The sequence below is a fragment of the Microtus oregoni genome, unplaced genomic scaffold, assembly GCF_018167655.1.
Source record: "Microtus oregoni isolate MIOR12 unplaced genomic scaffold, Mior012 000046F_ref0000063, whole genome shotgun sequence".
Classification (NCBI taxonomy): Eukaryota; Metazoa; Chordata; class Mammalia; order Rodentia; family Cricetidae; genus Microtus; species Microtus oregoni.
Genome location: NW_024543220.1, coordinates 14,677,608 through 14,704,477, shown reverse-complemented (window position 1 = coordinate 14,704,477; position 26,870 = coordinate 14,677,608). Strand labels below are relative to the sequence as shown.

At 48.0% G+C, this 26,870-nt stretch overlaps 1 protein-coding gene across 1 annotated transcript in view; it reads right to left on the bottom strand.

Moving 5' to 3' along the window:
- Tbc1d22b (TBC1 domain family member 22B) overlaps positions 1-10,360 on the bottom strand; it is a 54,965-nt gene extending 44,605 nt beyond the window's left edge. Inside the window, exon 1 of the mRNA XM_041634889.1 lies at positions 10,149-10,360. Coding sequence (XP_041490823.1) covers positions 10,149-10,204 — 56 coding nt within the window. The 5' untranslated portion in view covers positions 10,205-10,360. The remainder of the gene's footprint in view (positions 1-10,148) is intronic.
- Between the last annotated feature and the right edge of the window lie 16,510 nt (positions 10,361-26,870).

Sequence of the window (26,870 nt, the reverse complement as noted above, 5' to 3'; positions counted from 1 at the left end):
GCCACGTATTTCTACCCAGCTCCACGTCTACTTTATTTGATTACAAACGTGACATATGCTTAGTGGAAGAACCGGAAAGCCGGTCACTTGTTGACCTTCAGCAGGGGAAGCACAAGTCTGAGCAGCTTTTCAGTTTGTAGCTAGCTAGCTGTGGTCTGTCTGTGGCTCCCTCACGGCACGGGAGAATGGGGCACACACCAGCAGGCACTAGGTCCCGAGTGGGTAAGGTCAGCACTCACAGACCCAGGCTCTGCTTAAGCCGCCTCTTCTCTAACAGACCTGAAAGCCAGGGATTGGCATGCTCCGGCTTGGAGAACACCGCACACGCTCTGAACAGACAGCAGGAAGCCAAGGGCTAGCCTCAGCCACGCTGAGAAAACAAACCCACAGAGAGTGTTGCCAGAAGTATCTTGGCCAGTTGCAACGGTGGGAAAGCTTTGGTGGGAAAACCCAGCAGGTGTCTGGTGTTGACACGGAAGCTGAGCAAACACCAGAAAAGAATTATCCATCTTAAATGCCAAGCCATTTGGCAACAGGACCCCATTCACACGGACACTCTGTGCAAGTCTTCCAGACCCCAAGGCTCGCTGCTTTTCAGTGTGGGGATAGAACCCAGGTACTCACCAGACTACTAGTACATCCAAAGCCCTCAGCTTCTCAAACAACTTTTTTCCTTGAACTCCTGCTCCCACTGCACAGATTCTCAGACCAGAGAGTGGGGGCCAGTACTGTAACTTCTTTTAATTCTGACTCCCTTGACTTTTTTTTTTTTTTTGAGATTCCATATGGAGCTGATCATCCTACCTCACCTCCCCAGTGCTGTGATTACAAGCACACACCACCACCACACATGACTTTATATGGTGCCGGGGACCAAACCCAGGGCTTCTTCATGCATACTACCAAGTTCTCTACCAACTGAGGTATATCCTGGCCCTCATTGCCTTTAACAACAAGCCTTTGGGGACTGGAGAGATGGCTCACTGGCTGCTCTTCCAGATGACCCAGACTCAAATCCCAGCACCTACGTGGTGGCTCCCAACTGTCTATAAACTCCAGTTCTAGAGGATCCAGTGCCCTCTTCTGGCCTCCACAGGCACTGCATGCATGGGCACGCACAACAGGAAAAACACCCATACACAGAAAATTTTAAAAAATAAAATAAAATCTAAACTACTAAAAAGCTTTTTGCTTAGGGGAAAGAGAAGTAGTCCCAACAGGCCTGAGGTATGCGTCTGGGGTGACCCAGGCCCCACTTGCCTCTCCGACACCCTCATGACTAGTGTCCACATTCCTTACACTGCAGAGCTGCTCCTGAAACAACCAGGACTGAGAAGGGCGAGAAGCACCAATAGGGAGACCACTGGGGCGGGGCAAGGAGTCCTCAAATCTGCTCCATGGCCTCCCCATCAGGCCTCATTTTTCTTCTCTACAGGGTCTTAGCCTCAAATTCTAGCATCTGGTAATTCTGCCACACTCAGCAGTTCACCAGGGCCAGAGATTGGCTACTTTTAAAGGAAGAGTCAATCTTCTGCCCAGCCCTCAGATCTGCCCAGCAGTCATGCCCGGCGAGTGGGAGCTGATGCACAATGTGGAACGTGATGCTCAGCTTCAGAACTGGTCAGGATCTCATGGACCACCCAATCCAAGCCTGTCATTCCATTGGGATGTGGGAGTCCCCTCTGCATGCTGTGAATACCATTGGTTAATAAAAGACTGCTTTGAGCCCAGAGCAAAGCAGGGCAGGGAAAACTAAACTGAATGCTGGGAGAAAGAGGAGTGGAGTCAAGAGAGAAGCCATGGGGCTGCTCCCAGAGACAGACATGCTGAAACTTTGCTGGTAGGCCACAACCTCATGGTGATGCACAGATTAATGGAGATGGGTTAAATTAAGATGTAAGAATTTGCAAATAAGAAGCTAGAGCTAATGGGCCAAGCAGTGATTTAAATAATATGATTTCTGTGTGATTATTTCAGGAGTCTGGGCAACCGGGAAATGAACAAGTGGCCTCTTATTACAATACCATAGATAAGGAAATCAAGTGTGGCAGAGCTCAGTATTTTATTGTAAAACTTGATGTGGTGGTTTGAATAGGTATGGCCCCACAGACTCATGTGTTTGAGTGCTTGGCCCACAGGAAGTAGCACTATTAGGAAGTGAGGCCTTGTTGGAGTAGGTGTAGCCTTGTTGGAGGTAGTATGTCACTTTGGGGACAAGCTTTGAGGTCTCAGAAGCTCAAGTCGTGCCAGTGTGTAGGGGATCAAACTGTAGAACTCTCACCTGACATTGGTGGCTCACACCTTTAATCCCAGCTCTCAGGAGGTAGAGGCAGACGTTTCTCTGTGAGTTTGAGGCTAGCCTGGTCTACAGAGTGAGTTCCAGGACAGCCAGGACTGTTTCACAGAGAAACCCTGTCTTGACAAACTAAAAAAAAAAAAATAAAATAAAAAAAAAAAAGGCCGGGCGGTGGTGGCGCACGCCTTTAATCCCAGCACTCGGGAGGCAGAGGCAGGTGGATCTCTGTGAGTTCGAGACCAGCCTGGTCTACAAGAGCTAGTTCCAGGACAGGCTCCAAAACCACAGAGAAACCCTGACTCGAAAAACCAAAAAAAAAAAAAAATCCTTAAATGAAGTAAATTGGTTTCAGACCTGAAGGAGCAGAGACAAAAAAAAAAAAAAAAAACAAAAAAAAAACAAAAAAAAAACAAACAAACCATAGAATTCTCAGCTCCTTCTCAGCACCACATCTGTCTGCATGCTGACATGCTTTCCATGATGATAATAGACTAAACCTCTGAAACTGTAAGTCACCACCTCAGTTAAATGTTTTCCTTTATAAGAGCTGCTGTGGTCATGGTGTCTCTTCACAGCTACAGGAACCCTAAGACAGAAGTTGGTACCAGGGACTGGGGTACTGCTGTGATAGGCCTGATCGTGTTTTTGTTTGGAGGAATGTGGACTCAGGGACTTTGTGTTAGGAAAGCAGTGGAATGCTTTAAACACTGCTTAATGGGTCACACTAGTGGGAGCATGGAAGACAGTGGTGCTGAGATGATTTCAACAGTGGGGGTCTGGCTCAAGAGGTTTCAGAGGAGAGGAATTTTAATATGTGGCCTAAAGACCGTTCTTGTGATAGTTTGGTGGAGAATGTGGCTGGTTTTGCCCTTGTCCAAAAATCTACCTGAAGCTAAAGAGCTTTGAATTAATTGCCTTAGCAGAGGAAATCTCAAAACAGCCTAGCATAGACACTGTCGTGTGGTCACTGGTGTCCATTCTTATAAAGATTTATAATGACAAGGACCAAGCTGAGCAAGGAAACATACAAAACACACAGATTGAGGAGAAAAGGGCACCAGGAGTGGAATGGAGCTAGAACCTGTGTTCAAGGAGAGAAACAGATTAGAGAAGAGCTGGTTATTCAATGGAATAAGGGAGTGGTGACCTCAGGGCAAGACCTTACCCAAACTTCCAACTTGTGAAAAGGAATGAAAGAACAGTTTAGGTCCAGGTATGGTGGTACATGCCTTTTAATCCAAGCACTAAGGAGAAAGACACAAGCCTATTTCTAAATTTGAGATAGCCTGGGCTACAGATTTGAGTTCCAGGACAGCCAAGCTAAGGCAGTGAAGGAAACCATGGAAAACAGAAAGCTAGTAAAGATATAATTAAATGAGGTGACCAGGTTCCAGCCCCAACAAGCAGCACAACTTGGCAGTTTCAGCCATGTGGTTCTGGCTTTAGAGTCAAGGACAGAAGACAGGGGTTATGGAGTCTTCCTCTGTGACTAAGAAAAACTGCTGAGGCCAGGCACGTGTCAGGGTTGTCCCTGAATAGAGGCACAGAGGGGCCATTATGTGAAGGTGAAGCCTGGGTTGCCCTGGAGACCCCCAGGTGTTGGAGATGCCAGGGACGCTGCTAACAGGGAATAGAACCAGTTCAAGAGAAAGAGGTGTGCTGCAGTCAGCAAAGCTCAAAGGAGTGGAGCTCTGAAGAGTGCTTTGACAGCACACACGGAAGTGCAGAGTTTGGAGTTTGCCCAGCTGGTCTTGGTCTTGCATTGGTCCAGTGTTTCCTCACTGTCCTCCCTTTCCTCCATTTTGGAACAGTAGTGCATATCCTTCGTCATTATATGTTGGAAGTGTGTGACAGTGTGTGACCTGTGTTCAGTCGGAACCTCCAGCTCACCCGCCCTCTCAGAGAATCTCCAACAAAGGGAAGGTACCAAAAAGTCCACATTCTTGGCGGCTATAGCAGCTCTTACCTTGAAGTTGCCAGCAGCCCAGGTCCCCGCCTAAAGCATTCAGCTTTTGACCATACTTGGGCACAGCCCAGCCTGTGGTGGACAAATCATCACCCCCTGCCTGCAAGCTATCTACTCTCCCTGCTTTAGTTTGTCCATGTGGCTTCTCCAGCCTCCATCTCTGGGACTGGAAAACCCACCTAGGAATAGCTTTGCTCAAATAAGCCTGTTCTTCAACTTTTTCAATTTGGCTTGGTCTGGCTTATACATTGGCAAAGAAATTACTGGGGTACAGAAAATAATCTGGTTTTTATTTTGATTTTATAGATTACAACTAATAGAGTGCATGAATCTCAGAAAAGACTTTGAACTTCAAACTTTTAAACATTGTTGAGACTGTGATAGACAATGGGGACTTTTGAAGTTGGACTAAAGGCATTTTGCATTATGTTATGGCTACAAGCCTATGAGGGTCAGGGAGTGGAATATGGTGGTTTGAATAGGTATGGCCCCATAGACTCAGGCATTTGAATGCTTGGCCCACAGGGAGTAGAATATTAGGAGGTATGGCCTTGTTGGAGGAAGTGTGTCACTATAAATCTTGCCAGTGTGTGGCAGTCTCCTTCTCCAGCACCACGTCTGCCTACACACTGCTGTGCTTCCCACCATGAAGACAATGCACTGAATCTCTGAAACTGTGAGCCGCCCCAATGAAATGTTTTCCTTTATAAGAGTTGCTGGGGTCACAGGGTCTCTTCACAGCAAGAAAAAAACTCTACGCCGGGCAGTGGTGGAGCACGCCTTTAATCGGGAGGCAGAGACAGGCAGATCTTTGTGAGTTCGAGGCCAGTCTGGTTGACAAGAGCTAGTTCCAGGACAGGCTCCAAAGCTACAGAGAAACCCTGTCTCAAAAAACCAGAAAAAAAAAACCTAACTAAAGCACTTATTTTTTATTACATTTTGTGTGTGTGTGTGTGTGTATGCGCGCGCGCGCGTATAACACACAGATGGAGGCCAGAAGACAATTCAGGTAGTGAGCTCTCTCCTTCCACCATGTAGGTCCTGGGAACTGAACTCGGGTCTTTAGGCTTGGCAGTAGGTTCCTTTGCCCACTAGCCACTTCACGCGGCTTCTTCTCTGAAGATCAGGACTTGGGAGTGACCCCTCCTCCCTCCACCCATTCCCTATGTTCAGTGATCGGCAGAGTCCCTTGGATCTGAACTCAACTGGTCTTTCCTACTCCCTGACGGCTTCAGGCCTTACTACCTTGCTCACTGTGAACACAGTGGCCACCTAACTTGCCTCCCGTACCTGTCCTCCCAGAACTCAGAAGTGGTACAAGGTTTGGCAAAGTGTAATCATGTAAGAAAGGTTCTATCCCAATATCAGGTCACCTTCCTGGAACTAAGCTGGCAAAAGTGGAGGTGGGAGGAATTTTAAACGCCCTATAGCCCTATGGCCACTAAGACGCAGGACCCAGTAATCCACTTTCTCAGGTGGACTAGAATGAGTTTCCCTGGTGCTGGGACTGACCCTTGACCTCAAGGGTCAGCCACTGAGCTACATCCCTAGCCCTCATTTTAGGTTTTTGAGACAGGTCATCTAGCAACTGGGATTTGAAGCCAGGCAATTGGCTGCAGAGGCTGTGCTCTATCTAACACGGGTCCTTTCCATGACAATGGTACATGCTGCTTATCTGCCCACACTGACACAGTGCCCTAAGCTGGGTGTGCTGGCATCGGGGCAGAGGCAGGTGGGTCTCTAAGGCCACCCTGGTCTACACAGTGAGCTATATAAGACACTGTCTAAAAAGAAATATTTTTCAGAATATCTTTTCAGAGACAGGAGCGAGGCTCAGTGGTTAAGAGCATGGGCTGTTCTTATAGAACCTAGGTTCAGTTCTCAGTAGCCACATGGCCGCTCTCAACCATCTGCAGCTTCAGCTCTATCTGATGCCCTCTTCTGACGTCTGCAGGCACTGCACACACAAGATTTGCTTACGTACATGCAGACAAAGCACTCATATGAGATAAAATAAACCAATCTTTTAAAAAGCATTCTCGAGTTGGTGGTGATGGATGCGCAAAAGCATCTGCCCTCAGGATGAATTCGCTGCACTCCACTGGACCCTGCATTTGCGAGTGAGCGTGCATTTACAAGTGAGCGTGCATTTGCGAATGAGCATGAGGCTGGGATGATGGCCCCACTGCTGGAAGTAAACATCACTCTTGCAGAGCACCCAGTTTGGTTCCCAGCACCCGCATGACAGCTTACAACTATCTTTCATAATCCAAGTTCCAGGGGGCTCCAACTCCCTCTTATGACTTCTGTTACCAGCCCCAGGTGTGCACAAGGTGTACAGGTATACATGCTGGCAAAACACTTAAGAATCAGTCAAGGCTGGTGGCACACACCTTTAATCCCAGCCCTTGGGAGGCAGAAGCAGGAGGATCTCTGCAAGTTTGAGAGCAGCCTGGTCTACACAGTGAGTTCCAGGCCAGCCAAGGGTACTTGGTAAAACCCTGTCTCAAAGGACAAACTAATTAATTCATTAAATCTAAAAAAAATAAATAAAGAGTGGCTGGGTGGTGGTGGTACAGGCCTTTAATTCCAGCACTTGGGAGGCAGAGGCAGGCAGATCTCTGAGTTCAAGGCCAGCCTGATCTACAAATAGAGTTCCAGGACAGTCAGGGCTACGCAGAGAAAACCTGCCTCGAAAAAAAAAAAATAGAGTAAATTTTATATCTCAATAATGCTACCACCACCCGGCCAAAATAAATTTTTAAAAATATTTAAAGAAACCGGGTGGTGGTGGTGCACACCTTTAATCCCAGCCCTTGGGAGTCAGAGGCAGGTGGATCTCTGTGAGTTAGAGGTCAACCTGGTCTACAAGAGCTAGTTCCAGGACAGGCTCCAAAGCTACAGAGAAACCCTGTTTCGAAAAACAAAAACAAAATAAATAAATAAATATTAAAGAGCCAGGCATAGTAGAAGTCCAGGGGAGGCAGAAGCAAGCAGACCTCTGTGAGTTCAAGGTCAGCCCAGGTCTCTGTAGTGAGCTCCAGGGCAACCAGGACTAAGTAGTGAGACTCCGTCTCAAAACAAATAAAGAAAATTGAATGAAAGCTTTGTTTGGCTTTAAATTAGGGCTATTCTAACTTCTCTTTATTGTCAGCAAAGTCACTCCATCCGGGCCAAAGAAACGGGAAGTAGCCAGGCTTGAGCTTTCCTCACCTTTCAAACTACCCACGTGGGGACCCCTGCACTTGCTCACTCATCTGCCAAGCCAGGAGAGAAGGTCTCTCTTCCTGACTGAGGGGTTCAGAAGTCTAAGTCCATCTATGGAAGTGAGCACCTGCTTTCCCTGACACCCCTGAGCTCTGGGACTCTCAATCGTCCCTCACCAGGCAAGGTATTAAAAACGTTCATGGATCATGGCAACATTCTTATGCCTCAATGATAAACAAGACAAAGCTAATACGGGGGCGGGGGGGCTGGGAAACATCCTTATAAGTGTCTCCTTGCTCTAATAACAGCAGTGTGGTCAATAATAGCTGTTTATGGTCCAAGTCTGAAGGACTAAACAAACCTTGTTGCGGTTCTTTACAAACGGGGCATTTCATTTAGCCTTCCCAGGAACCCTGAGGAAGGGTTTTTATTCCCAGTTTTTAGATTAGAAAACAGCCTAGACAGATTGTTAATCATACGGACAAGAGAATCTGAATAACAACAACAATAATAACCTGAACTCCAAAGTTCTTGCCTCTACTGCTCTGTTTCAAAGTGAGAACGGAAACTGGGCAGCAGTGGCGCAGCACACCTTTAATCGGGAGGCAGAGGCAGGTGGATCTCTGTGAGTTTAAGGCCAGCCTGGTCTACAAGAGCTAATTCCAGGGCAGGCTCCAAAAAACCCCAACATCCCCCCCCCCAAAAAAAAAGATGAGAAAAGAAGCCTGAGGTCTGAAGGAACTGCAGATTCTTCCTATACAGCAAGAGTAATATTTCTGGGCCAACAAGAGGGCTCAGCCCCGGAGGCAGTGGCGCACACCTTTAATCCCAGCACTAGGAGGCAGAGGCAAGTGGATCTCTGAGTTTTAGGCCAGCCTGGTCTACAGAGTGAGTTCCAGGACAGCCAGGACTACACAGAGAAACCTTGCCTCAAAAAAAAAAAAAAAAAAAAAAACAAGATGGCTCAGCAGGTAAAGGTACTGGCTGCTAAGCCTGATGACCTGCGTTTGGTCCCTGAGATCCACAGGTAGAAGCAGAGAACTGACTCCCACAGATTGTCCTCTGACCTCCACGCGAGCACTGTGGCAGGCACATACCCACACACATTACAAATGAAGTAGCAGATAAATAAACATAATTATTTGAAGTAGTACTGTTAAAAAGCTGACTTGCTATAGGTCCTGGAGAGGAAATTAAGAAAACAAAAGGCCATTAATGCCTCACATCTGGCGGTCAGAAGGCACGAGGACCACCCATCTCCCACTGCCCCACCACTGCTTCCTGATGGGATCGTTTTTTCCAGTGATCACTATCTAAGATATCAAAGCGCGATGATCCCGCAGTGGCAAACTCACAGACACACAGCTGGAGAACTTGCTCAAGCAGGAAGGAAAAGAAATCGGTGGCAGGAAGTGAAGCTTTATCTAAAAACACAGAGTGTCACTGTACAGTGTGTGAGCACCGCCACCCCACAGCTCCTTAATCCCACGCTACCTTTGCCTCCCCTGGCTTTCGATTACGGTGTGGTGTGCTGCTGAAAGGGGGCTCCTAAACTTTCTCCGTGTCTAACAAGTTCCACAGCCGACACTGACGCTCTCTTAGGCTCAGTGGTAGAGTATTTGCTTTGAACAGTGTGAAGAGAGACGGGGAGAAAGAAGGAGAGGAGGAGGAGGCAGAAGGGAGAAGTTCTGGGAGGGAGGGAGGGAGGGAGGGGGGGGGGGGGAGAGAGAAGTCACAGGTCAAAGGATTCCACCTGAAGGAAGAGACTACATAAATCACTCAGGAAAGACAACATGTGGGGAAGGGAACGTGACCAGACAGAAATGCTAACACTAAGTAGCTGTGGCAGGCAGAAACCATAAATTCTGTAGGGAAACACATACTCCTTTCACTTTTCAAGGCGCCACCCCAAACAAACTGAAGCAGTAAACCAGCTGCAGAATGACGGATGGACGGACAACTGCTCCGAATGTCAACACACACCAAGAAGAGAAACACTAAGACAATCAGTTGCCTGGGAGGCCTGCTCTCCACCAAAACAGGACTGAAAGAGTGTAATGCGTCTACACAAAGGGAACAGTACTTCTCGGGTGGAAGAGGTTAAACTGGGTTGCACAAGTGATTAAAAAATGCCAAAGAAGTAACTTTACTCTCCATCCTGGGACCACTCTGCAATAATTTCTGAGAAAAGGGTCAACGCAAGACAAAGTAAGGTCAGGCTTGAGAATTCCCCTCACTTTCCCGGCTCACAGCCCTGCCGGCCTGCCCCAGGCTAGCCCACTGGAACCCCTGGGAGTCCAAAGGGGGACCCAGGACAAGGGCCACCCCCACGCAAGCAGCCACCCATGCTGTCGGTGACCCCGGAGGAGTTCTGTAGAAAGTAGGAAGCGGTGGTGCAGGTGGTCCTCCAAGGCCAGGCTGACAGCGGCAACTCCCCCAACTCCGCTGCCCCCACACCGGGTCCCCGGACACCTCCCAGCCGAAGTTCCCCGCCCCAGACCTCAGCCTGCACCCCACACCCAAGCCGGCCAGGCTCCTCTCAGAGACAGCTGCTCTAGCCTGGGCCACCCCGACTCCAACCCTCCAGCCTCGGGGGGCGCCCCAGGCCCGCGGGATTCGGGATCAGGATGTGGAAGTCTCTGGGTCCAATCCCCACTCCCCTCAGCGTCCTGGGCTCACCTCCCCGGCAGCTTGGCGCTCCTCTTCCAGAACTGCTTGCTGTTCTCGGCGGCCATCGCTCCGGCCCCGGGGGTAGGCCTGGTCGGTGGGTCACGGGGGCGCCCCGCGACAGGCCCCCGGGACCCCGCAATCTGAGGGCCAGCCCAGGCCGCTTCCCCGCCGCCGGTCACCCGCTCCCAGCTCCTGGGGGCGCCATCTTGGATGTGGGCACTCCCCCCGCCCAGCGGCGTTGCCATTGGTGGGCTGCGCAGGCCGGTGGACGGATGGACCAATGAGGATCTGGGATCCTGCGGGCCGCTGAAGCCCCGCGGCTACGTCAAGGGCTGGGCACACAGGTGGGCCGGGGAGGCGGGGCTTCGATGGGCAGGAAGGCGGGGCTGAAAGTTCCTACTCAGTGGAAGCAGAGAGCCAGGTAAGGGAAGAAAGAAAAGGGAGATGAGACTGCCTTTGACGGGCTGAGGTTCTGGGTGTCATTGGGGAGGAGGGGGCGGTAAGGAGATACCAGAACATTTATATACAGAAACCTTTAACCTACAAGTAAGGCCTCCTGTGATAACTGTAGACCATTTTTGAACGGCTCCCAACTCAATGGTACCCAGGGTTGTTACTCCCCCTTGTTCCCTTATGATCCCAATTTCTTAGAAGATATCTTTGGCTGTAGTCCAGGGTGGGTAACTGTTGCCTGAGCAGCAGTTGGCTCCTCAGAACCTCTCTCTCCTCTGCTAACTGAACTCCGTGCTTCAAGTGATATAATCCCCTCTTCGGGTCTCGTCCTGGTCATGAGGACGCAGATACTGAGAAATCATGCTGAGGAAATAGGACTTCTCCCTTCCAGTTCAGATTTCCAGTACCATGTCCGCTAAGGATGTCGGACGTCTCCATGGCACCGATGAGGAAGATGAAAGATGAACCCCTTCCCTTCCCAATATCCTTAACTCCCCTTATTAATCGATTATAAATCTTCCTCTTTTAGATTCATTTTTCAATATTATTTTGATGCAAAATGAAACCCAACTTTAGCGTGTTGTCCGTTTTGGCGCCATGCTAATGACTCCTCTTTTGGGGTGTTTCTGTCCTAGGATGGGCTGGAGGAAAATGGAGGGGAGGGTACTTCCTATTCCAAAGAAGTTTTTGTTCGGACAACGGACTGTGGACCTGTGCAGGCTGCCCACCCCATGCAACCACCCTATGGGTTCTAAATATTGAAAAGTTTTTATTTTTAATTACATTTATTTGTGCATGTGTACGTGTACGTGTGTGTGTGTGTGTGTGTGTGTGTGTGTGTGTGTGTGTGTATAGTGTGGAGAAGGTCAAGTTGCAGAATTCAGTTCTCTCTTTTCACCACTTAGGGCCAGGGAATCAAACTCAAGTCCTCAGGCTTGGCAGTAAGCCCCTTTAGCCCCCTGAGCCAGCCATCTTGCTGGCTTAACATTTTGGAGAATTCAGACAGGGTTTCTCTTTGTAGCTTTGGAGCCTGTCCTGGAACTCACTCTGTACACCAGGCTGGCCTTGAACTCACAGAGATCCTCCTGCCTCTGCCTCCGGAGAGCTGGGAGTGTGCCACCACCATGGGCCTTTTCTGTCATCTTACCTGCAAGCACTGCACACTAACCCCTGAGAAAGTGGAGACAATTTCCTCGGGGTGGGGGGGATGGGGTGGAGGGATGGGGGAGTAGGGGAAGGGGACTAGACAGTCTTTGCCTCTCCTAATAACTAACAAGAGCGTGACTCCGCCAAAGCTCACCTTGGGAAGCGGATGGGTTAACGAGGCTGACTTACAGTGTGTGTGAGGGCTTAGTGTCAGGAGCGTGGGCGACCCTAAACAGCCGTACTGGGAAGTCTGCACCAAGCATGGATGCTTGCTTCCCCATAGCCACCAGCATGGAGCCCTTTGCCAGCCTGTGTACTCTAGCCCCGCCCCCAAACCTCAAAACCATGTTCAGTTAGGCCAAAATTTTGTACAAATGACTGAGAGGATTATCTGGCCCCCCAGGTCAGGGTCCCAGGGCCCTCCCCATCACTCCCTCCCTTCTAAGAGGGGATGTCAGCTGCCATCTGTGATAATCCTTTGCAAGCAGGTAGCTTAAGTCCTGAAGATGGTGGTTATTTGACTCTCAGGATAATGTTGTACTAGAGAAGAATATACCGAAGTCTTGTTGCAACTAATGCTATTGTCTTTATTTCTTGATATTTTTATGTAGACAGAGAGTGCTCTTTTGTTTCCCAGCCATTCATATCGGAATAATCACACAGAATCTATATTAATTACAACACTGGCCAATGACTCTAGCGTATTCCTAGCGAGCTCTTACATATTAAATTAACCCATTTCTATTATTTTATATTTTACCATGAGGCTCATGGTTTGTTACCTCTTGCTTCCTTGGCAGCTCCATGGCGTCTGCCTCCTTCGGCAGCTATATGGCGTCTCCTTGACTCTACCTGCTTTCTCTCTATATCTCTGTTCAGATTTCCCGCCTGACTTTACTCTGCTAAGCCATTGGCCAAAACAGCTTTATTCATCAACCAATAAAAGCAACACATATACAGAAGGACATCCCATATCATTTTTATATGTATTTATTTTTACTTTATATGTACGAGTATGTTGCCTTATGAATGTACTGGAACTGGAGTTCTAGACAGTGATGAGCCACCATGTGGGTGCTGGGGGTTGAACCTGGGTCTTCTGGAAAAGCAGCCAGTGCTCTTAAGGCTGCGCCATCTCTCCAGGGTCCTTTGTCTTTGTGCTAAATGAACTATTGCTGGCCTTGTCGACTTTGGAGGAGCTGACGTCACGCTGTGGATAGTACATGGCTGTAATTCTAGCGCTTGGTGGGGGCAGGGGCTGAGGGAAGAGAAGAGCTGCAAGCTCAAGGCCTGCATAGGCTAGGGCTTCATAGCAAGATCTCCTACCTAGAGGAAAAGGGGAGCTAAAGTCTGGTACATGTGTGGCATATGTATGTCTGTGCATGTGTATGAATGAGCATGCAGTGGGTGCACATGCGTGTGGAGGTCAAAGGTTGATGTCTATCACTTCACCTCGTATTTTGAGCCTGGGTCTCTCCCTGAAGCTCACTGATTGCCTAGAATGTCTGGCCAGTGAGACATCACCTGTCTCCATCGCCACTAGTACTAGGGTTGCTGACAGCTCATGCTTCCACGGCAGGCACCTTAGTAACTGAGCCATCTCTCCAGCCCCTTTGGTAACTTGAAGGATAATTTTCTTGACTTCTAGTTTTCTTTCCTTGGTGCTAGTTCAGAGTGTACTATCTTTTTGTTATTATTATTATTATTGATTTTTGGTTTTGCAAGACAGGGTTTCTCTGTGTAGCTTTGGAGTCTGTCCTGGAACTCACTCTGTAGACCAGGCTGGCCTCGAAGTCACAAAGATCCGCCTGCCTCTGCCTTCTGAGTGCTGGGATTGAAGGCGTGCGCCCCCACTGCCCAGCTCAGAGTGCACTGTCTTAAAGCTAGCATCTAAATCATCTTCTCCTGCATAAACCACTTTATGCGTGGCCCTGTGGCAAGACAATGTCCACTTTGCAATTACTTATATGGTTTTAGAAATGTTCTGGAGGGGCTGGAGAGATGGCTCAGAGGTTAAGAGCATTGCCTGCTCTTCTAAAGGTCCTGAGTTCAATTCCCAGCAACCACATGGTGGCTCACAACCATCTGTAAAGAGGTCTGGTGCCCTCTTCTGGCCTGTAGGCACACACACACAGAAAGAATATTGTATACATAATAAATAAATAAATATTTAAAAAAAAAAAAGAAAAAAATTTAAAAAAAAAAAAAAGAAATGTTCTGGAATGTGGTCCCTGCCTTGGTCGCTTTTCCCGTTGCTGTATAAAATACCCGACAAGGGCAACTTAAGGGAGAGAGGCTTGCTCTTGGCCCACAGCTCCAGGTTACAGTCGTCGTGGAGGGGTGAGGCCCAGGAGTAGACAGTTGAGGCAGCTGGTCACATGACATGCTTGTATTCAGCTCCCATCCTCCTTCTTAGGCAATCCCATATCCTATCCTAGGGAATGGCTTCACCCATCAGTAGAGTGGCTCTTCCTACCCTAATTAGCCTTCCCCAGATAATCCCCACAGGAAGGCCCAGAGACCTGTCTCACCCGCCCCCCCCCCCAGCCCCCCCCCCCAGCACCCTTCAGGTCCTATATCTCACCAAGTTGACATTTGAGATCAGCCATCACACTCCCTGTTTTTATCATTATTGTTTTGAGGCAGGGTGTCAGGTATCCTGGGCTGGCTTTGAACTCCTGATCCTACTGCCTCTACCTCCTAAGTGCTGGGATGCGGTGCTATTACTAAGGTGCCTGACTTAGATGCTCCCTGTGGCCTTGACATTTTGCTACCTGGAAAGGAAAGGATAATCTGCGTACCTTGAATCGCCTCAAAGAATTCCTTCTTTAAAACCATTCATGAAGGGGGCTGGAGAGATGGCTCAGAGGTTAAAGAGCATTGCCTGCTCTTCCAAAGGTCCTGAGTTCAATTCCCAGCAACCACATGGTGGCTCACAACCATCTATAATTGGGTCTGGTGCCCTCTTCTGGCCTGCAGGGGATAGGGGAGCCAAGAATATTGAACCTTTTCTCCCCACCTCCACACAGTCACCGTAATCTAGATCAATTGCACCCCTTTCATTTTATTTATTTATTTGGAGATAGAGTTTCCACAATGTAGTTCTGGCCAGCCTGGAACTATACAGCACAGGCTGGCCTCAGACTCTCAGAGATCTACTTGCCCCTGGGTGCTGGGATAAAAATGAGCACCACCACGCCCAGGCAATAATTTCTACTCAAGATTGGAGCCTGAACTTTGTGTATTACAGGCAAGCACTCTCCCACGGCCTCCGCTGTACCCTATGGCAGACTTTTATTTTTCCTTGCTGCAACTTTGCTCCTTTGAATCCTGTTCTTCCCACAGAAGCTAAGGAGCCTTTTAAAATATAACTCACATCATGTCTGTCCGTCTGCTCATTGCCGGGGCCCCCATCACACTTGGCCCAGAGTGCAACTTCTGACCCAGACATGATTGCACCTGCTGGGAGGGAGGGGGCAAGAGGTAAGCTACACAATGCGTTCAAGGGCAGTGTGGGAAACGCGAAGCTCTGTGTGTGTTTGTCTTTCTGTCTGTCTGTCTATGTCTGTGTGTGCATATATGTGTCTGTCTGTCTGTCTGTCTGTGTCTCCATGTGTGTATGTGTCTATGTGTGTCTCTGTGTGTGTGTGTTTGTGTGTTTCTCTCCTCTCACCATGTAGGTCCTGGGAATCTAACACTTGGTGACAAGTGCCTTTACCTGCTGAGCCTTCTTGCCAGCCCCAAATCCATACTTCTTAAGGTCTACGCCTTAGGAATGGCTCCACACATTCATCCCTCCCGCCTCATTTGACCCTTCCTTGCTCTCCTCTTCCAAGCACTGCGTCCATGGTCTTTTGCTGACTCTTGAACACTCTACCCCAAGGTCTTTGCTGTGACTGTTTTCTCTCCCCTGCATCCTGCAGTTAACTTACTTCCTTATGGCTTTCGATAGCCCCACGCTCCCTCACCTTATGGCTCACCCTAGCGCTCATCTTGGGCAATAGCCCCATGCTCCCTCACCTTGGTTGGCTCACCCTAGCGCTCATCTTGGGCGGTGGTTGCACCATTCTGCTCTCTAGCCAGTGCTCTCCCATGTGCTGAGGTATAGACTTGTCCGTGACCCATCGCCACCCCTGGAAATGTGAACTCCATTAAGCAGAGACTTGGTTTTGTAGCTTGCTGTGTGCCCAGCATCTAAGAGCTGTGGGTCACAGTTCAGGGACTTTCTAAATGCTCACTGAGTGGGAGGATTGGAAGCATAAATAGTTGGTGTCTTTGGGTTCATGTAGTTTTGCGTATTTTTCAAAAGACTTATTTTCCGAGTATGTGTGAGTACACACACACACACATGTGCACCGCATACATGCCTGGTGCCCCTGGAGAACCAGAGTTCCATACAGATAGTCACGAGCACTGATGTGATTGCTGGAAGTGAGCCTGGGTTCTCTGCAAGAGCAGCAGGTGCTCTTAACCACCCGGCGGTCTCTCCAGCCCCAGTTTTACACATTCTCGCTTGGGAACGGTTGTATCCTTACCCAAAGAAGCCTGTACCTCCCTTACTGAAGACTGTAGAAGCTTGCACATCCTCTTGGCTGGAAAGGTCTTCATCCCATGAAGGCAGGGTCTTCCTCAAAGTATTTGCAGCTTCCATAGAATGAAAGTGTACTGCAGATGACAAGGGATGGAGGTTACCTGCCCAGCCAGGACATCATCAACCCTGTCTGTCAAAGGCAGCTGATGGCAGGCCCAGCAAAGTGGCTCTGTAGGTGATGAACAGCACTTACTGCCGAGCCTGATCATCTGAGCTTGGTTCCCGAGACCCATCCAGCTCCCGAGAGTTGTCCTCCGACCCCCACTTGCATGCTGTGGTGTGAGTGTACCACCCGCCCCACAAAATAAATAAGTCAGTATTTTTTTAAGTTTAAAGGAGCATGGCTACTGATGCCAGATCACCCTTACATCCTTACGCATCGACCAACCTGAGGTGAAAAAAATCAGTGGTTTGAGGTTTGCAGGGGGTCCTAGAGCCCTTCCGATGGATGTCCTACATGGAAGGCACCATATGTATTTTAACACATTTATTTATTTGAGCAGGGTGTGGTAATGCACACCTTTAATCTCTGCTCACAAGGCTGAGACAGGCAAATCTCTGTGAGTTTCAAACCATCAGGGCTACATAGTGAGATCTCATTTTTTAAAAAAGTATATTTATGTGTGTGTGTGGACACACTGAAACACGAGCTCATGTCACAGTGAAGTGTGGCGATCAGAGGACCCCTGGGAGGGCTGGCTATCTTCCTCCACCCCATAGGTCCTGAGTGAAACTCTGTGCCCAATGCAGCAGCCCATGCCTTTCTCTGCTGGTCCATCAACAAAGACTTTTTCTCTTTCTTCTTTTTCTCTTTCTTTCTTGAAACTATAGCTTCCTCTCAGTGTAGCCTGCCTGCAGGTAATTTCAGATAGGAGAGCCCACTGAAAGACAGCAATACAGAGAAAAGGCCTTTGGACTTCCAGAGAGATCGGAGGTGAACTTTAACCTCAAGGGAAGAGTGGTGTGTCAGGAAGAAGGCAGTGTGACTAGAGTTGACAGAGGGGAAGCTTCCCAGTACATTGCAGGACATTGAACCTGAGCCTTAACCATGCAGAACCCTGGCCTCTGTGAGAAAGCCGAAGGTTGGACTGGGATTTGGGGGCAGGAGAGCCCTCTGAAACAGCCATTTCCCCTAGGAAGAGCTAAGGAAGAGGGATTGGCTCCTAGAAAGTGGAGTAGCAAAGCAAGGTCTTCCGGAGTAGAGAGGGTGAGGGAACCGCTAGAGCTTGGGGTGGGAGGGGAGAGGGGATCTGGCATTTTGTTGTCAGAAATTTGTTCTAAAAAAGGAAGTTGGGGGCAGTGGTGTCACTTGGTGGCTAATTCGTGCAATCCCAGCACTCAGGAGGCAGAGGCAGGCAGATCTCTTGAATTCAAGGCCAGCCTGGTCTACAGAGTGAGTTCCAGGACAGTCTGGGCTACACAGAGAAACCCTGTCTTGAAGAAACAAAAAAAAAAAAAGAAAAGAAAAAAGAAAGGGAGTTGGACAGAGAGAGAGAGAGAGAGAGAGAGACTCTGCACAACGGTCTTTCTTGGTAACTGTAAACAAATGGAGAGTAACAGACAGGCGTGGTGGTGCACACCTGTAAACCCAGCGCTAGGGAAGTGGAAGGAGGAGAATCTGAGGCTCAAGGTCAGCCTGGGCTACAGGCAACCCTTCTTTATAAAAAAAAAAGAGGAGGAAATAAAAGCAACATAAAGTTTAAACATGAGAAAGCAAGTACACAATTACAGTATGTAACTGGAGGTTTCTCTCCACCTGCCAGTTCCAGAATAACCACTCTGAGGCTTAATATTAATTACAAACTGTTTGGCCTATTAGCTCAGGCTTATTATTAACTAACTCTTACAACTTAAATTAACCCATTTCTATTATTCTGTATTTTATCACGAGGCTCATGACTTGTTACCTCACATCTTGCTTCTCTGGCAGTGGCTGGCATCTCCCTGACTCCACCCTTTTCCTTCCTGTAGCTCTGTTTGGATTTCTCATCTGGCTTTATTCTGCCTGGCTATTGGCCAAATCAGCTTCTTTATTAACCCATGGTAATAAAACATATTCACAGCACACAGAAGGGCATCTTACATCAACAGTATGTGGTTTGTAACTTGAATCATATTATACAATTAAAGAATATAAACCTAGGGCTGGCAACATGGCTTAGTGGGTAAAGGTACTTGTGCCAAGCCGGATGGTGTGAGTTGGAGCCTCAGAACGCGTGTGGTAGAAGAAAAAAGCAACTCCTGAAAGTTGTCCTGTACATGCAGACACATACATGCACACAAATATTTTTTTAAGTTTTGTGGGTTTTTTGTTTGTTTTTTTATTTATTTTTTTTTTAAGTTTTGTTTTAATCTTCTTATTTTATGAGTATTCCTGTTTCGCCTGCATGTATGTCTGTACACCACTTGCATGCCTGTTGCCTGAGGAGGGCCAGAAGAAAGTCCTGGCAATGACCTGGATCCAATTCCCAGCCACTACAGGGCTGCTCTGGACTGCTCCGACCTTCTGTAACTCCAGTTCCAGGGGATCCGGCTCCCTCTTCTGTCAGTAGGCAGGGCTGGAAGTCTTCTCTATGAAGGGCCAGAAAAGGAGGCTGGAGAGATGACCGGTTCTGTAGAGAACTTGCCTTGTACGCTTGAGTGCCTGAGTTCAGTCCCCAGAGCCCACATAAATGTGCTGGGCTGGCACTCTTGTTCTCCCAGAATTCCAGAGTCAGAGATAAGAGAACCCCTGAGGCTTGCAGGCAGGCCTGTCAGTGTGGCCTAACTGATGAGTGATGAGTTCCAGGCCAAGAAAAGGAGACCTGTAGTACTTCTAAAGATGACTCTCAAGGCTGTCCTCCAGCCTCCAATCGCCTGTGCTCACATACAGATGCATTAGTTCTTTCTTTCCTTCTTTCTTTCTTTCTTTCTTTCTTTCTTTCTTTCTTTTTTTTTGGTTTTTCGAGACAGGGTTTCTCTGTAGCTTTGGTGCCTGTCCTGGAACTAGCTCTTGTAGACCAGGCTGGTCTCGAACTCACAGAGATCCGCCTGCCTCTGCCTCCCGAGTGCTGGGATTAAAGGCGTGCGCCACCACCGCCCGGACTCTTTCTTTCTTTTTTGCATTGGTATTTTGCCACGGGCGTCAGGTCCCCTGGAATTGGAATTACAGACAGTTGTGAGCTGCCAAGTGGGTGCTGGGATTGAACCCGGGGCCTCTGGAAGAGCTTAACTGCTGAGCAATCTCTCCAGTTCCACATTAGCTCTTTAAAGGGACGAGTTGGCCTAGTGAGGCTGGCTCAGAGGATGAAGGTACTTACTGCCATTTTGATAGCTGGGGTTCAGTCCCTGAGATCCACATGGCAGAAGCAGAGAACCCATTCCCTAGGGTTCTAACCTCCCAACACACAGACACCGTAAGTAGTCTTTTAAGGGCCCGATTATGGCTGCTGTGGGCCTCCTCTGGCCAGGCTGAACTGCCCCTGCAGCCTGGAAGCTACTTAGCTCATTTGTAGGTAAAATATCAAGGCTGTGCTCCAGTAAAGAATATTCACCGTAAGTGTTGAAACCGGAACTCTCCGGCATTTTCACACATCACGAAATGTTCTCTCAGTTTCCCCAACAATTTTTAAATGTAGAAGCCATGTGTAGCTGACAGGCCTTACACAGCAGCTTCCGTGAGAACACAGCCTATGATAAGAAGCTTGCGATGCCACTCTGGCGCTGGCTCGCGCCCCTCCAATCTTGCTCTCCTCCCTTTCTGCACAGGAAGCCTCCATCCTGAATTAGCATCTACACACGTTGCAGACTACTACATATGTGTGTGTGCAGAAACAACACGTTTCTTGTGTTTTGAAACTTTATAAATAGCACCGCGCTGTACATATGCTCCAGCACCTGGCCCCATTCCCTCGACAGCCTGTTAATACACGGAGTTCAAGTTTACTCTTCGCAACAGCATATACGGCCGTGTGTAAATACGCCTTTGCTTCGGTACCAATTGCTTTTCGTGGAAACCCCTTCATGGGCAAGTTTTGTTGTTTTCTTTGGCTTTGTTCTTTCTTTTAAATAAAAAAAAGGATTCAGTTTTATTTATACGTACGCATATCTGTCTGAGAGTGTGTGTGTGTGTGTGTGTGTGTGTGTGTGTGTGCATGTGCAGGTGCCTGCAGAAGCCAGAGGAGGGCATCAGATGGATTTTCAGGTAATCATGAGCTGCCTACTGTGGGTGCTAGGAACCTATTTGGGGTTCTCTGGAAAAGCAGCAGCTACTTTCAGTGACTTGAGAGAAACGTAAAGATTAGTTTGGGCCAGTGAGATGGCTTTGGCTTGTTGCTAAGCCTGGTGGTCAGAATCAGATCCCCAGGAACCCACATGGCACAAGGAGAGAACTGACTCGTGTAGGTTGTCCCCTGACGCCATATGGCACTTAGACACAAACCACACACACCACACACAAATAAATAATACCTAATTTTTAAATCTTAGAATATTAACACAGCTCTTAAATTTTTAAATAATAAAAAAGAGGGAATGAATGAATGAAAAGCTAGACCCCTCACGCACACACTCTGTCTTCCTCCTCTTCTTCCTCCTTCCTTTCCTCACTAGCGCTCTGTTTGGGTTTTTTAGTGACCTGCCATGCAAGCCCCTTTCTTTCACATAGAGAATTTCCCAGGCTCTGACATTGAGGGAAACAGACCCTATTCCTGCAGCCAGTAAGTAAGCTACTTACTCATTTCTCCCTAGGGCGGGAGACAGAAGCTATGGTCCCCTGCATCTAGGCTAGGTTAGCCCTTCCAGACAAGATCCGTGCCCAGCTCCAGCCATTCCCTTCCCGTTCCTCCTTGGGAGCTAAGCGAGAGTCTAGTGCTGTTGCTCTAGACTTTGAATCAGGAGGTTATAAGGCAGACAGAACCACAACAAACAAACAGAGACTGTTCTGGTGAGGGAGGGGCAGCCCCCAGGATCTGGTGCCAAAGACTCTCAATGTAACTACAGAGTCACACGCTCCTCGGAGGCTTAGCAGTGTGTCTCTGGTGGCCTAGGTCCATGGCGTACCATCGGCCAGCACCTTGGTCATCTGCAAGCATGACTGGCCCCGTCCTTCCCTTGGAGGCCTTCCCTTTCTGGCTCCAGGAGCCCCTTTACAATTGCTTTTGTCAGTGGAAATTTAGTGAACATTACACAAACATTACATAAAAAGGCACTTGTGTAATTGGGTTTGCGCTCACCCACGGCCATGAGAGCCTGTCTAGGCTAGCCTACTACACGATAAAAGGATGTGGAACTGGGCCAAGCCCCTATAAGCAAGCCCAGCTGAGGCCACGCTAGGTCAGCCAACAGACAGTTGAGCCTCAGATGTATGAATGAGCTCAACCAAAATCAACAGAGCTTCCTGGCCAACCGACAATCCACCCCAGCCCAGCCAGCCAGCCTCAAGCTGAGGTCCACAGCTGTGGGAACTAGACACCATCGTTTTGATCGACTGCTGAGGCTTGCAGTTGACCGTGTGACATGTGCTGGACCCCTTTTTAAAGATATTTTATTTATTGCCTTTTAGCATCTTATCTTTCTCCTTTTTATTGAAAATAGGTTGTTTTCTCATATAATACATCCTGATTATGGTTTCCCCTCCTTTATGCTTCCCAGTTCCTCCCCACCCTACCGCCCGTCTGGATCCAATCCCTTTCTGTCTCTCCTTAGAAAACAAACAGGCTTTTAAGGGATAATCATTAAAATATAATGTGATAAAACCAAAAACTAAGCTAGGTGGTGGTGGCACACACCTTTAATCCCAGCCCTTGGGAGTCAGAGGCAGGAGGATTTCTGTGAGTTCAAGGCCAGCCTGGTCAGCAGAGCTAGTTTCCGGACAGCTAGAGCTGTGACTCAGAGAAACCCTGTCTCGAAGGGAAAAAAAAGCAAAAACGAAAACTATTGTAATTAGACCAAAAAAACAGAAGGAAACAAGTCCAAGAGAAGGCAGAAAGCAGACCCACGTGTTTCCCATGCTCAGGAAGTCCCTAACACTAAGCTGAAAACCACACTGTACACACAGAGGACCTGGTGCAGACCTGTGCCTGCTGCCTCCGTCTCTCTGAGTTCGCAGGAGTTTTGATCATGTTGATTTAGAGGGCCTTGTTTTCTTAGTGTCCTCCATCCCCTCTTCCACAAGGCTCCCTGAACCCTGAGGGGAGGGATTGGATGGAGACATCCCATTTAGGGCTCAGTGTTCCCAGATCTCTCATCCTCTGCATAATGTCTGGCTTTGGGGTCTCTATTTGTTCCCATCTGCTGTAGGAGGAAGCTTCTCTGCTGAGCAAGGCACCCATCTATGAGCACAGCAAAACGTCACTACGAGACATTTTAGTGCTATTTTTTTTTCTTTTAACACCAGTATTAGTTGGTTTTACCCTAGGTCCCTGGACTCTCTGGTCTCAGGCTTTGGTCACCCAAAGCAGTGTTGGGCGTGGGTTCCATGAAGTGGGCCTTAAGTCAAGTCAGATATTGGGTGGTTACTCCCGCAAGCTTTGGGCCTCCATTGCACTAGCCTATCCCACAGGCAGGACACCATTGCCAATCCAAGGTTTGTGGCTGGACTGGTGTCTTTTTTCTCTTTTGGTAGCATGCAGAGTGCCTTCCTGCACCAGAGACACTAGAACACAGGGATGAAGACTCCATGTGGGCACCAGCTCGACCAATGAGCTGTACAGGTGTCTTCACCAATGAGGGCTCGCCATCAGTCTGTGGAGAACAGCCTGTCGTCGTGGCAACAGCCTGGGTTGTTTGGGGGTTACCATGGGACCCCTTTGACCAGCAATTCAATTAGATGTTACCTAATCCTGGGACTGGAGACTTGGTTTGGTGACAAGAGATGGCTGGTTGGGACTCTTGTCTTCCACATTGGTTGTCAATTTCAGTTAGATTGCCTTCATGCATGTCTGTATTTTAGGGAGCTTGTACTGTATTGGGTTTCTGTACCATCTCCCAATTTGTCCTTAACTCTACCTGTCTTTCTGTGAATTCTCTCTCTTGTCCCCACTTGGTCCTCCTGTCCTAGCCCCCATCCATCCATAACTATCTAGTCTACTTCCCTTTCCTAATGAGCTCCTCTTGCCTCCCCAACCCCAGGCCTTTACTCTGTATCCACGCTCTGTGTTTCTATAAATTGTAGCTTGGTAATCATGGACCTAGTAGTTAATATCCACATATAAGTAAGTACATATTTCTCTTTATGGTTCTGGGATACCTCACTCATAATTTTTTTTCTAGTTTCATGCTTTCACCTGTGAATTTCATTTTTTTTAATATTTATTTATTATGTATACAATGTTCTGTCCGTGTGTATGCCTGCAGGCCAGAAGAGGGCACCAGATCTCATTACAGATGGTTGTGAGCCACCATGTGGTTGCCGGGAATTGAACTCAGGACCTTTGGAAGAGCAGGCAATGCTCTTAACCACTGAGCCATCTCTCCAGCCCCCGTGAATTTCATTTTTTAACAGCTGAGTAATACTCCATTGTGTAAATGTATCACATTTTCTTTATCCATTCTTCTACTGGGGGAGATCTAGGTTGTTTCCAATTTCTGGATTTTATAAACAAAGCAGCAATAAACTTGGTTGAATGAATATCTCTGTGGTAGGATGAAGGTCTTTGGGCATGTGTCCAAGAGTGGTATAGTTGGATCCTGAGATAGGTCAGTTCCCATCTTTCTGAGAAACCAGCACACTGATTTGAGAAACCAGCACATTGATTTGCATAGTGGTGGTTTGCATCTCCACCAACAACGAATGAGTGCTCCTCTTACTCCACATCCTCACCAGCCTGAGCTGTCTCTTGTGATCTTAAACCATTCTGACTCGCATAAGATGAAATCTTAAAGCAGTTTTGATTTACATTCCCTAATGACTAAGGTTGTTGAACAGTTCTTTAAGTGTTTCTCAGCCAACCATTCGCGTTTCCCCTTTTGAGAGTTCTCTGTTTAGATCTGTACCCCATATTTTGATTGAGTTGGGGTTTTTTTTTGATATCTAGGGTTTTTTGTACTTTATTAGCCCTCTATCAGATATGTGGTTGGTAAAAATTATTTACCCATTCTGTAGGCTTCACCTTGCAGAAGCTTCTCAGTTTCATGATATCCCACTTATTTATTTATTTTTAAGATTTATTTATTTATTAAGCATACAGTGGTCTGCCTGCATATGTCCCTGCAGGCCAGAAGAGGGCAGCATATTTCATTACAGATGGTTGTGAGCTACCATGTGGTTGCTGGGAATTGAACTCAGGACCTTTGGAAGTGAAGCCAGTTCTCTTAGCCTCTGAGCCATCTCTCCAGCCCGATGTCCCACTTACTAATTTTTGTCTTAGTGCTTGCACTAAGGATGTTCTGTTCAGAAAGTCTTTTCCTGTGCTACTGAGTCCAAGGCTAATTCCCTACTTTCTCTTCTATCAGGCTCAGTGTAGCTGGTTTTGTGTTGAGGTCTTTGATCCATTTGGAGTTTTATGCAGAGTGGTAACTGTGGCTCTATTGGCATTACTTTACATGCACCCATCCACTATGACCAGCACCAATCGATGAAGATGCTGTCTATCTTAGGGCTTCTATTGCTGCGACCAAACACCATAACCAAAAAGCAAGTTGGGGAGGACGAGGTTTTTTTTTTTTTTTTTTTTTTGGTTTTTCGAGACAGGGTTTCTCTGTGGCTTTGGAGCCTGTCCTGGAACTAGCTCTGTAGACCAGGCTGGTCTCGAACTCACAGAGATCCGCCTGCCTCTGCCTCCCGAGTGCTGGGATTAAAGGCGTGTGTCACCATCGCCCAGCCGGAGGACGGGGTTTATTTGGCTTACACTTCCCCATTGCTGTTCATTGTAACTGGAAGTTTCTCTCCCGCCCTCCAGTTCCCAAATAAACACTCAGAGGCTTATATTAATTATAAATGTTTAGCAGTCATTTTCCTATGGGTCCTGAATATCCAGTATAGAGTATATGGTCAGGCAGTCCAGGTAAGAGCAGTTTCTTGCCCAAATGGCTATCCTTGCCACATTGGAAGCAAACTCCATGAGGAGCTTCTTCGATGCCCACCATCCTCTTGAAGTAATTGGTGCTGCCAGGAGCAGATGTGTCTCACTGTCAAGAAAAGTCTAAGTTCTTAAAACATTTTTTTTTGTTTGTTTGTTTTTCGAGACAGGGTTTCTCTGTGGCTTTGGAGCCTGTCCTGGAACTAGCTCTTGTAGACCAGGCTGGTCTCGAACTCACAGAGATCTGCCTGCCTCTGCCTCCTGAGTGCTGGGATTAAAGGCGTGCGCCACCACCGCCCGGCTCTATTTTATTTTTTAAAAATATTTATTTATTTGGAAGAGAGGCAATGCTCTTAACCGCTGAGCCATCTCTCCAGCCCCCATCTATTTTATTTTTAATTATGTAAAAATGCACATATGCAGGTGTACAAGCACCCTCAGAGTCCAGAAGGGGCGTCGGATCTCCTAGAGCTAGAGTTACAAGTGGTTGTGGACTACCTTCATGAAATTCTGAGAACTGAACTGAGGTCCTGGGCAAGAGCTGTGTGTAAGCCCTCTTAACCTCGGAGCCATCTCTCCGTTACCAGATACGACAGACTTAAGAATGCTCCTGGGGGCAGGGGGCTGGAGAGATGGCTCAGTGGTTAAGAGCATTGCCTGCTCTTCCAAAGGTCCTGAGTTCAATTCCCAGCAACCACATGGTGGCTCACAACCATCTGTAAAGAGGTCTGGCACCCTCTTCTGGCCTTCAGGCATACAGACAGAATATTGTATACATAATAAATAAATATTAAAAAAAAAAAAAAGAATGCTCCTAGGCAGAGTGCTAGAGGCAGATTTATCCCTTTGGTTAGATGTGTGGCTTCGAAATAACATGATTTGAACGTGGTAGGAAACACCATTTAATCCTTTCCTGTGGGAATTTAAAACGGACTAGGGCTCTGCTCCGCGACACCCTCAGGGGTCTCCATCCCTGTAGAAACAACGGTCTTCAATGGCTCACTTGGTCCTGGCGGCTCCCCAGCACGTGCTCATTTGCGCCATCTAGAGGAGGAGGAGGAACTGGCCGGTTACCTTGGTTTCTCCCGCTTTGTCCTTTCTTACAAACTGAGAGCCTACAGCCAGGCGCAGTGGCTCCTGCCTGCAACTCCGGCAGGAGGTGGAAGCAGAGGGATCAAGAGTTCAAAGTCATAATTGGATTCGTGGTAAGCCCAGGCTACCCAAGGTATCAAGCACCAAGTAAGATGGCTGAAGGTCGGAGTTTGATTCCTGGGATCCCCATAGAGGTGGCAGGAGAGAGCCTATTCCCCAGGATGTCCCTCTTACCTCCTCCAATGCACCTTGGCATGCTCACACCAAAACCGGTAGCACACACATGCACACAAAATGAACAGAATAGCATTGTTCAAACTTTGGTAGCTTAGCCAGCAGTTGTGTGGGAGACTTGGAAATGTAAACCCAGTTCTGGCCAACTGTGTAGGTATGTAAAGACCATGTCTGTGGAAGGGGCAGTCTCCACAGTAGTGAAGGGCCTGCCTTCCA